The 12,500-nt window shown below is 70.9% G+C and overlaps 1 protein-coding gene across 1 annotated transcript; it reads right to left on the minus strand.

The window, feature by feature from the left end:
• Window positions 1–355: 355 nt before the first annotated feature.
• On the minus strand, window positions 356–11,253 carry RASIP1 (Ras interacting protein 1). Its single transcript, XM_074929829.1, has 12 exons — window positions 10,997–11,253; window positions 10,297–10,886; window positions 10,038–10,190; window positions 9,844–9,989; window positions 8,418–9,149; window positions 7,838–7,875; window positions 7,598–7,746; window positions 7,399–7,508; window positions 5,955–6,195; window positions 4,156–4,328; window positions 2,886–3,033; window positions 356–675 (listed from the first exon to the last, which is right to left on the minus strand). Exons 1-12 carry the CDS (start codon window positions 11,128–11,130, stop codon window positions 476–478), a joined length of 2,814 nt encoding a protein of 937 aa, XP_074785930.1. The 5' UTR covers window positions 11,131–11,253; the 3' UTR covers window positions 356–475.
• Window positions 11,254–12,500: the final 1,247 nt, after the last annotated feature.

Below are 12,500 nucleotides of genomic sequence, written 5' to 3' on the forward strand. Positions count from 1 at the left end.
GGGGGTCCCCAGGAGTCTCAGGGACCCCCGGGCAGGCACGGCCCCTCCCACAGGGGGGCGGTGCTGGCTGATACCCCGCCCCCCCCACACCCCCGGGGGTTTCCCTCGCCGGGAACCCCCATAGGCCCCGCCCCCCATGGACTGCCACCTCCTCAGCACACAAGTCCCTCCCACAGGGGCGTGTCCTGCCGAGGCCACGCCCCCCTCCTAGCACCCCCTTTACCCGACGCCTGCCGGGCTCCGTCAAGGGGGGGGGGGGGGGGAGATTTTTGGGGTATTTTGCTGAGATTTTGGGGGTGCCGGGGGGGGCCCCGGGGCGCTGGGGGGGGTCACAGGAGCCAGGTGTGCCCCCACATGACCTTTATTCACACACGCACACACACACACACACACAGACGAAGCCCCGCGGGGGCTCAGGGTGGGGAAACTGAGGCACAGGGTGGGGAGGCGGTTTCGTGTCCCCCCCCCTCAGCGCTCAGGGGCCCCCCTCGAGGCCAAGGGCGCGCTGGTTGGCGGGGGGCAGCCCCCCCTGCTCCAGGTCCCAGAGGAGGCGGCGCAGGCGGGCGAGGGGCCGCAGCAGCCCCCGGTCCCCCACCGCCTCCCCCGGGCGCAGCAGGAACCCCTGGCGGGGCAGCAGGAGCGGGGGGTGGGAGGAGAAACTCTCGAAAATGTCACCTGAGGGGACAAAACGGGGGGGACGGGGACAATGGGGGGGGGTGAGGGGGTGGAGGGGGAACAGGGGAGGTTGGATGGGGATGGGGGGGGGGGCAAAAGGGGTGGGGAAGGGGGGATGTGGGGACAAAGGGTGGGGACAGGGGACAAAAGGGGGGTGATGGGGACAAGGGACACAGGAAGGGGACAGGGGACAAAAGGGGGTGATGGGGACAGAGGGTGGGATGGGGACGGGGGACATGGGGACAAGGGGACACAGGAAGGGGACAGGGACAAAAGGGTGACAGGGGCACAGGGGGTGGATGGGGACGGGGGACATGGGGACAGGGGACACAGGAAAGGGACAGGGACAAAAGGGTGACAGGGGCACAGGGGGTGGGATGGGGACGGGGGACATGGGGACAGGGGACACAGGAAGGGGACAGGGGACAAAAGGAGGTGATGGGGACACAGGGGGTGGATGGGGACAGGGGACATGGGGACAGGGGACACAGGGGGGTGGGATGGGGACACGGGGAAAAGGACAAGGGACGGGGACACAGGGATGCAGCACACGACAGGGACATGGGGGGACAGGGGACAAAAGGGGGTGACAGGGACATGGTGGGGCAGGAAGGGGACACAGGGACAAGGGAGGGGGGCAGGATGGGGACAGGGACACGTGGTGCAGCACAGGGACAAGGGAGGGGGACAGGGGGGACATGGGGGGGCAGGAAGAGGACACAGGGACAAGGACAGGGGACACGGGGACAAGAGTCACAGGACGGGGCCAGGGGACAGTTATGGGGCACAGGACGGAGAGGGGACACGGGGGGGTGACAAGGACACGCAGGGGGGGCAGGATGGGGTGGGGGGACACGGGGGGTGACAAGGACACGCAGGGGGGGCAGGATGGGGTCAGGGACACGGGGGGTGACAAGGACACGCAGGGGGGGCAGGATGGGGTCAGGGGACACGGGGGGGTGACAAGGACACGCAGGGGGGCAGGATGGGGTCAGGGGACACGGGGGGGGTGACAAGGACACGCAGGGGGGGCAGGATGGGGTCAGGGGACACGGGGGGGTGACAAGGACACGCAGGGGGGGCAGGATGGGGTCAGGGGACACGGGGGGGGTGACAAGGACACGCAGGGGGGGCAGGATGGGGTCAGGGGACACGGGGGGGGTGACAAGGACACGCAGGGGGGGCAGGATGGGGTCAGGGGACACGGGGGGGGTGACAAGGACACGCAGGGGGGGCAGGATGGGGTCAGGGGACACGGGGGGGGTGACAAGGACACGCAGGGGGGGCAGGATGGGGTCAGGGGACACGGGGGGGGTGACAAGGACACGCAGGGGGGGCAGGATGGGGTGGGGGACACGGGGGGGTGACAAGGACACGCAGGGGGGGCAGGATGGGGTCAGGGGACACGGGGGGGTGACAAGGACACGCAGGGGGGGCAGGATGGGGTCAGGGGACACGGGGGGTGACAAGGACACGCAGGGGGGGCAGGATGGGGTCAGGGGACACGGGGGGGTGACAAGGACACGCAGGGGGGGCAGGATGGGGTCAGGGGACACGGGGGGGTGACAAGGACACGCAGGGGGGCAGGATGGGGTCAGGGGACACGGGGGGGGTGACAAGGACACGCAGGGGGGGCAGGATGGGGTCAGGGGACACGGGGGGGGGTGACAAGGACACGCAGGGGGGGCAGGATGGGGTCAGGGGACACGGGGGGGTGACAAGGACACGCAGGGGGGGCAGGATGGGGTCAGGGGACACGGGGGGGTGACAAGGACACGCAGGGGGGCAGGATGGGGTCAGGGGACACGGGGGGGGTGACAAGGACACGCAGGGGGGGCAGGATGGGGTCAGGGGACACGGGGGGGGTGACAAGGACACGCAGGGGGGCAGGATGGGGTCAGGGGACACGGGGGGGGTGACAAGGACACGCAGGGGGGGCAGGATGGGGTCAGGGGACACGGGGGGGGTGACAAGGACACGCAGGGGGGGCAGGATGGGGTCAGGGGACACGGGGGGGGTGACAAGGACACGCAGGGGGGGCAGGATGGGGTCAGGGGACACGGGGGGGGTGACAAGGACACGCAGGGGGGCAGGATGGGGTCAGGGGACAGGGGGGACACGGGGGGTGACAAGGACACGCAGGGGGCCAGGATGGGGTCAGGGGACACGGGGGGACACGGGGGGACACGGGGGGCGGGGCCGTCCCTCACCGGTGGCCGCCAGGTCGCGGTCCTCGGGGGCGGGGCTCCAGGCGGGGGGCGGGGCCTGCCCCATGCCCAGCTGGTAGTGGCGGAGCACGTGGTGCAGCTGGGCCGGGGACAGCGCCGGGTACTCGGCCCGGAGCCGCGACCAGGTGGCCTGGGGGGGGACAGGGGGGGACAGGGGGGGACGGGGGGGGACGGGGGGGGACGGGGGGACAGGTGAGGACACGGGACACACGCAGGGACCCCCGTGTCCCCACCCCGGCTCACTGACACCCCCCAACGTGTCCCCTCTTGTCCCTGTGCCCGGTGTCATCCCCATGACACCCCCCAGTGCTCCCCGCTGACCTCCAGTCCCCCCAGTGCCCTCTCAGCGCCTCCCAGTGCCCCCCAGTTCCCTCAGTGCCCTCCCAGTGACCTACCAGTGCCCCCAGTCCCCTCCTAGTACCCCCCCAGTCCCCTCCCAGTGCCCCCCAGGTCCCCCAATCCCCTCCCAGTGTCCCCCAGTGCCCCCCAGTGTCCTCCCAGTATCCCCCCAGTGTTCCCCCAGTTGCCCCAGTCCCCTCCCAGTGCCCCCAGTTCCCTCAGCGTCCTCCCAGTGCCCCCCAGTTCCCCCCAGTACACCCCCAGTCCCCTCCTAGTGCCCCCAGTTTCCCCAATCCCCTCCCAGTGTCCCCCAGTTCCCCCAATCCCCTCCTAGTACCCCCCCAGTCCCCTCCCAGTTCCCCCCAGCTCCACCAGTGCCCTCCCAGTGCCCCCCCAGTCCCCTCCCAGCTCCACCAGTGCCCTCCCAGTGCCCCCCAATCCCCTCCCAGTTCCCCCAGTGCCCTCCCAGTGCCCCCCCAATCCCCTCCCAGTTCTCCCAGTGCCCTCCCAATTCCCCAGTGCCCCCCCAGTGCCCTCCCAGTGCCCCCCCATCCCCTCCCAGCTCCCCCAGTGCCCTCCCAGTGCCCCCAGTGCCCCCCCAGTCCCCTCCCAGCTCCCCCAGTGCCCTCCCAGTGCCCTCCCAGTGCCCCCCCAATCCCCTCCCAGTTCTCCCAGTGCCCTCCCAGTGCCCCCAGTGCCCCCCCAGTCCCCTCCCAATTCCCCCAGTGCCCCCCCAGTGCCCTCCCAGTGCCCCCCCCGTCCCCTCCCAGCTCCCCCAGTGCCCTCCCAGTGCCCCCCCCAATCCCCTCCCAGCTCCCCCAGTGCCCTCCCAGTGCCCCCCCAATCCCCTCCCAGTTCTCCCAGTGCCCCCCCAGTGCCCTCCCAGTGCCCCCAGTGCCCCCCAGCGCCCCACCTTGGCCAGGCACCCGCGGGGGGTGCTCAGGAGGTTGGCGGTGGCCGAGACCTTGCGGAAGAACTCCCCGGCGATGTCCCCGAGGCCCAGGGCCGCCAGCCCCTCCAGCACCAGGTCCAGGCTGGAGCGCAGCCGCACCGCCCGCCACCACTGGAAGAACGGCCCCGCGCTGCCTGCGGGGACAGCGCTGCCTGCTCCTGCCTGCGCCTGCCTGTGCCCTGCCTGCTGCTGCCTGCGCCTGCCTGTGCCCTGCCTGCTGCTGCCTGTGCCCTGCCTGCTGCTGCCTGCTCCTGCCTGTGCCCTGCCTGCTCCTGCCTGTGCCCTGCCTGCTCCTGCCTGCTGCTGCCTGCGCCTGCCTGTGCCCTGCCTGCTCCTGCCTGCTCCTGCCTGCTCCTGCCTGCTGCTGCCTGCGCCTGCCTGCTGCTGCCTGCGCCTGCTCCTGCCTGCTCCTGCCCCTGCCTGCTCCTGCCTGCGCCTGCTCCTGCCTGCTCCTGCCTGCTCCTGCCTGCTCCTGCCTGCTCCTGCCTGCTCCTGCCTGAGCCCTGCCTGCACGGACAGCACCTGCCTGCTCCTGCCTGCCCCCCTGCCCGCCCCCTGCCCGCGCCTGCCCGCACCCCCTCCGGCCCTTCCTGCCCGCGGAAGCAGGCAGCTTCCTGCAGCTCCCAGTAAGGACAATGGGAGGAAACTGGGAGCCACAGGGATGGGGGGGGGGGGGGTGTCGGACCCCAGTGCTGCCCCCGGCACGGCAGGGACCCCCCCACCCCCCCAGAGCTGCCCCTTCTGAGCCCCAGAAACCCGGAGACCCCCCCAAAGCCCCCCCCCCCCCCGAGACCCCCCAGGAGCCCCAGGGACCCCCAAAACCCCCCCAGGCTCCCCCCCCCCGAGCCCCAGGGACTCCCAGACACCCCCCGCGGATCCCCAGTGACCCCCGACACCTCCCCAGGGCCCCCCCCGGAGCTCCAGGGACCCCCAACACCCACCTAGAGCCCCCCCAGAGCCCCAGGGACCCACATACCCCTCCTAAACCCCCCCCAGACCTGCACCCCAAGAGCCCCCAGAGCCCCCCCCCAAACACCAGGGCCCCCCAACACCCCCCGAGGGACCCTCAGATCCCCCCCAACACCCCCCCAGGGACCCCCAGATCCCCCCCAAGAGCCCCAGAGTCCCCCAACACCCCCCTAGAGCCCCCCCAGAGCCCCAAGAACCCACCTACCCTTTCTAAAGCCCCCCAGACCCGCACCCCAAGAGCCCCCAGGGCCCCCCCCAAACACCAGGGCCCCCCCCAACACCCCCGAGGGACCCTCAGATCCCCCCCAAGAGCCCCAGAGTCCCCCAACACCCCCCTAGAGCCCCCTCAGAGCCCCAAGAACCCACCTACCCTTTCTAAAGCCCCCCAGACCTGCACCCCAAGAGCCCCCAGGGCCCCCCCCAAACACCAGGGCCCCCCCAACACCCCCCGAGGGACCCTCAGATCCCCCCCAAGAGCCCCAGAGTCCCCCAACACCCCCCTAGAGCCCCCTCAGAGCCCCAAGAACCCACCTACCCTTTCTAAAGCCCCCCAGACCCTCACCCCAAGAGCCCCCAGGGCCCCCCCAAACACCAGGGCCCCCCCAACACCCCCCGAGGGACCCTCAGATCCCCCCCAAGAGCCCCAGAGTCCCCCAACACCCCCCTAGAGCCCCCTCAGAGCCCCAAGAACCCACCTACCCTTTCTAAAGCCCCCCAGACCCTCACCCCAAGAGCACCCCGGGCCCCCCCCGACACCCACAGCCCCCCCCAGGGCCCCCCCAGTCGCCCACCTCTCTCCATGAGGGCGTTGAAGAGCGAGGCGTTGCAGAAGAAGCAGAGGTAGCCCAGGGTCTGGGAGGCCATGTCGGGGTGCAGGCGGCAGCGCCGCGCCAGCCCCAGGGCCCCCCGGAATAACGCCAGGGTGGGGCGCACGCCCTCGGGGACGCTGCCCAGGTCCTGCCCCGCGCGGGGCTCCCCCCCCCCCGCGAAGGGGTTGCTCTCCAGGAGGGCGGGCAGCGCCCCGTACAGAGTCTGGGGGGGGTGGGGAGAGTGAGGGGGGGGGATTTGGGGTGCTGGGAGGGGGGTGTCAGGGGGATTTAGGGTGCCAGGGGGGGATTTGGGGTGCTGGGAGGGGGGTGTCAGGGGGATTTAGGGTGCCAGGGGGGGATTTGGGGTGCTGGGAGGGGGTGTCAGGGGGATTTAGGGTGCTGGGAGGGGGATTTAGGGTGCCAGGGGGGGATATGGGGTGTTGGGAGGGGGGTGTTGGGGGATTTAGGGTGCTAGGGGGGATTTGGGGTGCTGGGAGGGGGGTGTCAGGGGGATTTAGGGTGCCAGGGGGGGATATGGGGTGTTGGGAGGGGGGTGTTGGGGGATTTAGGGTGCTAGGGGGGATTTGGGGTGCTGGGAAGGGGGTGTGAGGGGGATTTAGGGTGCCAGAGGGGATTTGGGGTGCTGGGAGGGGGGTTTCAGGGGGATTTAGGGTGCCAGAGGGGATTTGGGGTGCTGGGAGGGGGGTTTCAGGGGGATTTAGGGTGCTAGGGGGGATTTGGCGTGCTGGGAGGGGGGTGTCAGGGGGATTTAGGGTGCTAGGGGGGATTTGGGGCGCTGGGAGGGGGGTGTCAGGGGGATTTAGGGTGCTGGGAGGGGGATTTTGGGGTGCCGGGGGGGATTTGGGAGGTTTGGGGGGGAATTAGGTGCCAGGGGGGGATTTGGGGTGCTGGGAGGGGGGTTTCAGGGGGTTTATGGTGCTGGGGGGTGGCTGGGGTGATATTTAGGGTGCAGAGTCGGGTTTGGGGGGGGATTTAGGTGCCAGCGGAAAGATCTGCGGTGCTGGGAGAGCGGTTTGGGGGGGGGATTTAGGGTGCCAGGAGAGGATTTGGGGGGTTTGGGGGATTTAGGGTGCCAGGGAAAATTTGGGGAGGTTTGGGGTGCCGGGGGGGATTTAGGGAGCCAGAGGAGGATTTGGGGGGAGTTGAGGGGGAATTTAGGGTGCCAGGAGATGATGGGGGGGGGGGGAATAGGGTGCTGGGAGTTTGGGGGGGATTTAGGGTGCCAGAGGGGGATATGGGGGGGTTTGGGGTGCTGGGGACAGGGGGGGGGTGTTAGAATTTGAGGTGCTGAGGGGCAGTCTGGGGTGCTGGGGGTGACCGAGGTGCTGCAGGGGGATGGCTCGGGGTGCTGAGGACAACGTGGGGTGCCGGGGGGGAGGGATTTTTGGGGTGCGGGGGGGCTCACCTTGGTCAGGTAGTAGACGCACTGCTGGAAGGTGGACATGATCACCTCGTCCAGCACCCCCAGCGCCTCGTCACACGTCTCCAGGTCACTCGTCAGCTCCTGGCAGGGGCCTGGGGGGGGGGTGAAAGAAGGATGGGGGTCACCCCAAAAGCTCGGGGGGTGCAGGGTGTCCCCCCCCCGGCCCCGCAGCCGCTCTCACCCTCCAGCTCCAGCTCCTGCTCCAGCTCCAGCACGTGGCCCTGGGCCAGGTTGAGCAGCTCCATGGCGTTGGCCAGCCACAGCATCAGCGGCCGCAGCTCGGCGGCCACGGCCGCCCCGTTCAGCACCGCGGGGGCCCCATCCTGCTGGCTGCGGGGGGGGGCAGACACCCTCAGGGAGGGTTTGGGGGGGGACACAGAGGGGGCCCCCCCGCCCCACCCCGGGGTCTGGGCTCACTCACTTCTCCGGCTGACGATCCCCGATCTCCTTGATCTTCTCCTGAGGGCAGACACCCCCCCACCCCGGCCCCGGGGGTGTCACTGTGGCCCCCCCTCGGCCACCACACACACACACACCCCCCCGGCCCTTGTGCGCCCCCATTTCCCAGATCCCTGTGTCCCCCCCCCCCATCCTGTGTCCCCCCATTTCTTCTGTGTCCCCCCACATCCCTTGTGTCCCCCCCACATCCCCGTGTCCCCCCCGTCCCCCCAAATTCCCCGTGTCCCCCCCATCCCTGTGTCCCCCCATTTCTTCTGTGTCCCCCCACATCCCTCGTGTCCCCCCCGTCCCCCCCAAATTCCCCGTGTCCCCCCCAAATTCCCCGTGTCCCCCCATTTCTTCTGTCCCCCCACATCCCTCGTGTCCCCCCCACATCCCCGTGTCCCCCCCCATCCCTCGTGTCCCCCCCTGTCCCCCTCAAATTCCCCGTGTCCCCCCCACATCTCCGCATCTTCCCCACATCCCCACCCTGTGTCGTCCAATTCCCCCGTCCCCCCCCCATCCCCCTGTCCCCCCCCCAACCCCGTGTCCCCCCCCCGTACCCAGACGGTCTCCCTGACCAGCAGCGCCACGCGGCAGAGCAGGGGGGGGAAGCTCTCGGGGGGGAAGGTGCGGGCAGCGTGTTCCAAGCAGAGCCCCAGGAGGAAAGCGGGGGCCAGCACCCCCAGTCCTGCTTCGCGCTGCTGCCCCCCCCCTTCTTCCTCCTCCTCCTCCTCTTCCTCCTCCTCCTCCTCCTCCTCGGGCAGCCTCACGATCTCCCGCAGCAGCAGCTCCTGGTCCTGGGGTCGGAAGCGCAACTCGGGGCGGGGGCTCTCCAGACACCCCCTCAGAGCCTCCTGCCGCTCCTGGGGGGAGCGCCCGCACCCCGGGCACCCCAAAACCCCCGCAAGGCCCGGGGAGACCCTCCCCGGGGGGAGCCAGGGGGGGCGAGGCGGGGGAGCCCCCCCACTCACACCCCGGGGGTCTTTGTAGAGGAGGAGGAAGTGTTGGCCCAAGCCCAGGAGGTCGCCGGGGTGGAGGGGGGCCGGGCGTAAAAGGGGGGCTCCGTTGTGGGTGACGGGGGCACCCCGGAAAGGCCGGACGGTGGCGGTGGGGCTGGGGGGGGCGTCGGCAGGGCCCCCCCCGGCCGCCCGCACCAGGCAGTGTCTGGGGAGGATGTCGGGGGCGTTGAGGAAGGTGTCGACCAGGCAGCCCCCCGCTTTGTCGGGGCCCCCCCGGCGCTCGGGGCGGCCGAAGACGTGTTGGGGGCGAGTCATCACGTAGATGACAAAGTCCTGTGAGGGGAGGGGGGGGGGGGGGGGAAAGAGAGGTGAGGGGGCAAAAAGGGGGGGGGCTGGGGGGGGTAAGGAAATCGGGGGGACACACTGGGGGGGTGAGGAAAAGGGGAGGATGCTTGGGGGGGGTGAGGAAGGGAGGGGAGATCTTGGGGGGGTAAGGAAAAGGGGGACACACCTGGGGGGTGTGAAGAGGGCGGGGGGGGCTTTGGGGGCGAGGAAATGGGGGGGACACCTTGGGGGGGTGAGGAAAGGAGGGGAGGAACTTGGGGGGGCCAAGGAAGGGTGGGGAACACTTTTGGGGGCTAGGAAAGGGGGGGGCACCTTGGGGGATGAGGAGGGGGGGCACCTTGGGGGATGAGGAGGGGGGGCACCTTGGGGTTGAGGAAATGGGGGGCACTTTGGAGGGAGAAAGGAAAGAGGGGGGCACCTAAGGGGGCTGGGAAATGAGGGGTCGGTTCGAGGTCAAGGAAAGTGGGGGGGACACTTGGGGGGGGGCAGAGAAATGGGGGGGCTTGGGAGGGTGAGGGTGTGTTTGGGAATCGAGGAAAGTGGGGGGACACTTGGTGGGGAGGGGGCGAGGAGAAGGCGGATGACACTTGTGGGGTGAAGCGAGGGGGGGCCTTTGGAGGGCTGAGGGAAGGTGGGGGACACCCTGGAGCCCCCCCACGTGCCCCCCCCCCCCCCCCCTCACCTCCTTGCCGTAGCCCTGCAGCAGCAGGAAATAGGGGTGCTGCTGGGGGGGCTGGATGAGGCACTGCGAGAGCTGCTCCAGGCCGGCGCCCTCCCCCGCCTCCTCCTCGCCGGCCGCCCCTCCCCGGGGGGGGCTTCGGGGGTTCCCTCATCGTTTGGGGGGGTCCCGGCTTCGCCCCCCGCCACGCTCAGCACCGTTTCCGTTCCCGTCGCCGTTTGGTGCTGAGGTCATGTCGCTGATGCTCCGGCGCAGCGAGAGGTTGTCGGCTCGTTCCTTCGGGGGGGCCGGGCCCCCCGACGCCGCCCGCGAGCGGCTTTTCTGCAGCCGCCGGGCTTGAGCGGCGACGCCTGCGACAGAAAACGGTGTCACCCCCCTCCCGTGGCGCCGCAGGGACACACGCACCCTGGGGATGGCGGGGGGGGGACACACACACACGCGCACGCGGGGCCTCACCGGCGCCGTCGGCGTCCTCGGCCTCGCACAGCCGCTCCACGTCCTGCCGCCGGCGGATCTCGAAGCGCCGGGAGCAGCCGGATTTGGGTTTCCAGACGTCCTGAAGCACCAAAGGTCGTTCGGCGTCACCCACCGGTCGCAGATGTTCCACCTGCCAAGCCCCCCCGGGTCCCCCCGGGCGTCCCACCACATCGCAAAGGACAAATTCCCCCGACGTTCCTTCTTCCGGGGCTAAACCGTAACGTTCCAACGCCTCCCGCACCAGCTGCCGGGCGGTGGAGCGCGGCGTCGCCAAGACGCTCTTGTAGTTTGCCCCTCGGGAAATGTCCCCCCCAAAAATTTTAAGGATACCGGGGAGCTGGCGCTGCCCGGGGGGGGTCTCCCCCCCTGTCCCCAGGACCTCGGGGACCACCAGCTCCGCCAGTTTCTTCTCACTGGCCCAACGCCCGCCGGCGCTGGCCGCGCCCGTGGCGGCACCGCTGCGGTGGAAAAGGTTGGAGAGACGTTTGTGCCGCGAGGGTTTGGCTTTGCCGGGGGGACGCAGCTCCACCGTCTCGCTGCCGCGGCTGGCCGTGTCCGAGGAGGTCGATCTGCGGCGGGGAAGGGGGTTACGGGTGGGTTGGGGGGCGCAGCAGGGGGGGGGGGGCTTGGGGAAGAGTTTTTGTTTTGGTTTTTTTTTGTGAAGGGGGGAGTTTCTCACCTGACGGAACCAGCGCTGGGCCAGCGGCGGCTCATCTTGGCCAGACGTTTCTTGGGGGAGTTGATCCAGAGGCCGACGGGGAAATGGAGTTTCCCAAAACGGGGGCTGCCCTCCTTGCGATCCTCCGGGAACATGGTGACGGCGTTCCTGCGGGGACAGCGCCCCCCCACACACACCCCGAGGGCTCGATTATCACCCCCCACCCCAAATCGCAGCCGACGACGACTCCCGGGGTGCTCGGTCCTGGCTGCGTGTCCCCCCTCAGCGCCGCAGCCCCATGGCCCACCTCCCCCCCTTTGTCTCGCAGCGATTTCCCTTCCCTGCGCTGACCCGGGGGGGACAGGAAAGGGCGAGCCAGGCCAGGAAACCGGGCTGGGGGGGGCTGGAAGGCTGGGGGGGCGGGCGTGGAGGGAAGCAGGGCCACGGTGGGACGGGCACGGAGCACACGGCTGAGGGCCGGGCGCTCGGGGGGCTGCGGGGGTCTGGGCAGGGCGGGGGGGGACCCTCCCAGTCCCACCCAGAAGGGCCCGAAGAGCGGGGGGTGCCCGTCCGCGGCGGTTAAACGCCCGACGCTGCGGTGACGGCGGGGCCGGGGCCAGGGCGAGGTGCCTCCGTCCCCCCAAATCCTCCCCGCGCCCCCGTCCCCAGGCCCGCGGGACTCACCCACCGGCAGACGCTCGGCTGAGCCCGGCCCAGGCCCCCCCGCTCGGGGCTGGCGCCGGCCGTGTCCCCACCGGGGTGTCACGGCGGGGGGCTGCCTCGCCGCCGGGGTGGAACCGGGGGGGACGCGGAGCACGATTTCCCCACAGAAGGGCCCCGGAGCCCCCCCTGCCCCCCCACAGGGTCCCTCTGCCTGCGCCAGGCCTCGGCCCAGACCCCCCCCGCGGCCCCGGCCCGTTCTCCAGCCCCCAGGGCGGCCCCGGCCCCTTCTCCGGCCCGTTCTCCAGCCCTCAGGGCGGCTCCATTCCCCTCCCCGGTCCCCCAGGCCCGCCCGGGGCCTCCCCCCGCCGCGGAGCCCCCAGCGCCGCCGCCGCCATCGCCCCTTCCCTCCCTCACGGCCCAACCCGCCCACTTCGCCTGATCCAGGGTTCCCATTGGCTGAGCCTTTCCCGCCTCCGCGGGCGGGAGCCAATGAGAGCGCCGAGCCCGCCCGCGCACCGCTGCTCCGCGTGATTGTCGCGCGCCGGGGTGGGAGAGGAGGGAGCGGTTTTGGCGGGAAGAGCGGCAGCCAATCAGAGCGCGCGGCAGCGTGGACGCGCCCACCACGGGAGGCCACGCCCCTCAGGGCCACGCCCCCCCTCCCGAAATAAACCGCTGGGCCCTAAAACCCCCCCCCGGGCCCCAAAACCCCCCCCGGGCCCCAAAACGGGCTCCAACCCCCCCCCAACCCCCCCAAACCCCCCCCCGAGCCCCCCCAGCTCCCCCTCAGAGCCCCTCCCTCCCGTAGTGACACAAGTGTGCACACGCGTGTGCGGACACGGCACACAGGCACCTGCACGTGTAG

The sequence above is a fragment of the Athene noctua genome, chromosome 31 (assembly GCF_965140245.1).
Source record: "Athene noctua chromosome 31, bAthNoc1.hap1.1, whole genome shotgun sequence".
Lineage (NCBI taxonomy): Eukaryota > Metazoa > Chordata > Aves > Strigiformes > Strigidae > Athene > Athene noctua.

What these genes read in the sequence shown, in the direction of transcription:
- RASIP1 (XM_074929829.1), bottom strand. Translation starts at nt 11,130, where the DNA reads ATGTTCCCGGAGGATCGCAAGGAGGGCAGCCCCCGTTTTGGGAAACTC. An exon ending in TGCAGGGCTACGGCAAGGAG is followed by an intron (nt 9,150 to 9,843) that starts GTGAGGGGGGGG and finishes CTCCCCTCACAG; the next exon opens with GACTTTGTCATCTACGTGAT. An exon ending in GCGTCTACTACCTGACCAAG is followed by an intron (nt 6,196 to 7,398) that starts GTGAGCCCCCCC and finishes CACCCCCCCCAG; the next exon opens with ACTCTGTACGGGGCGCTGCC.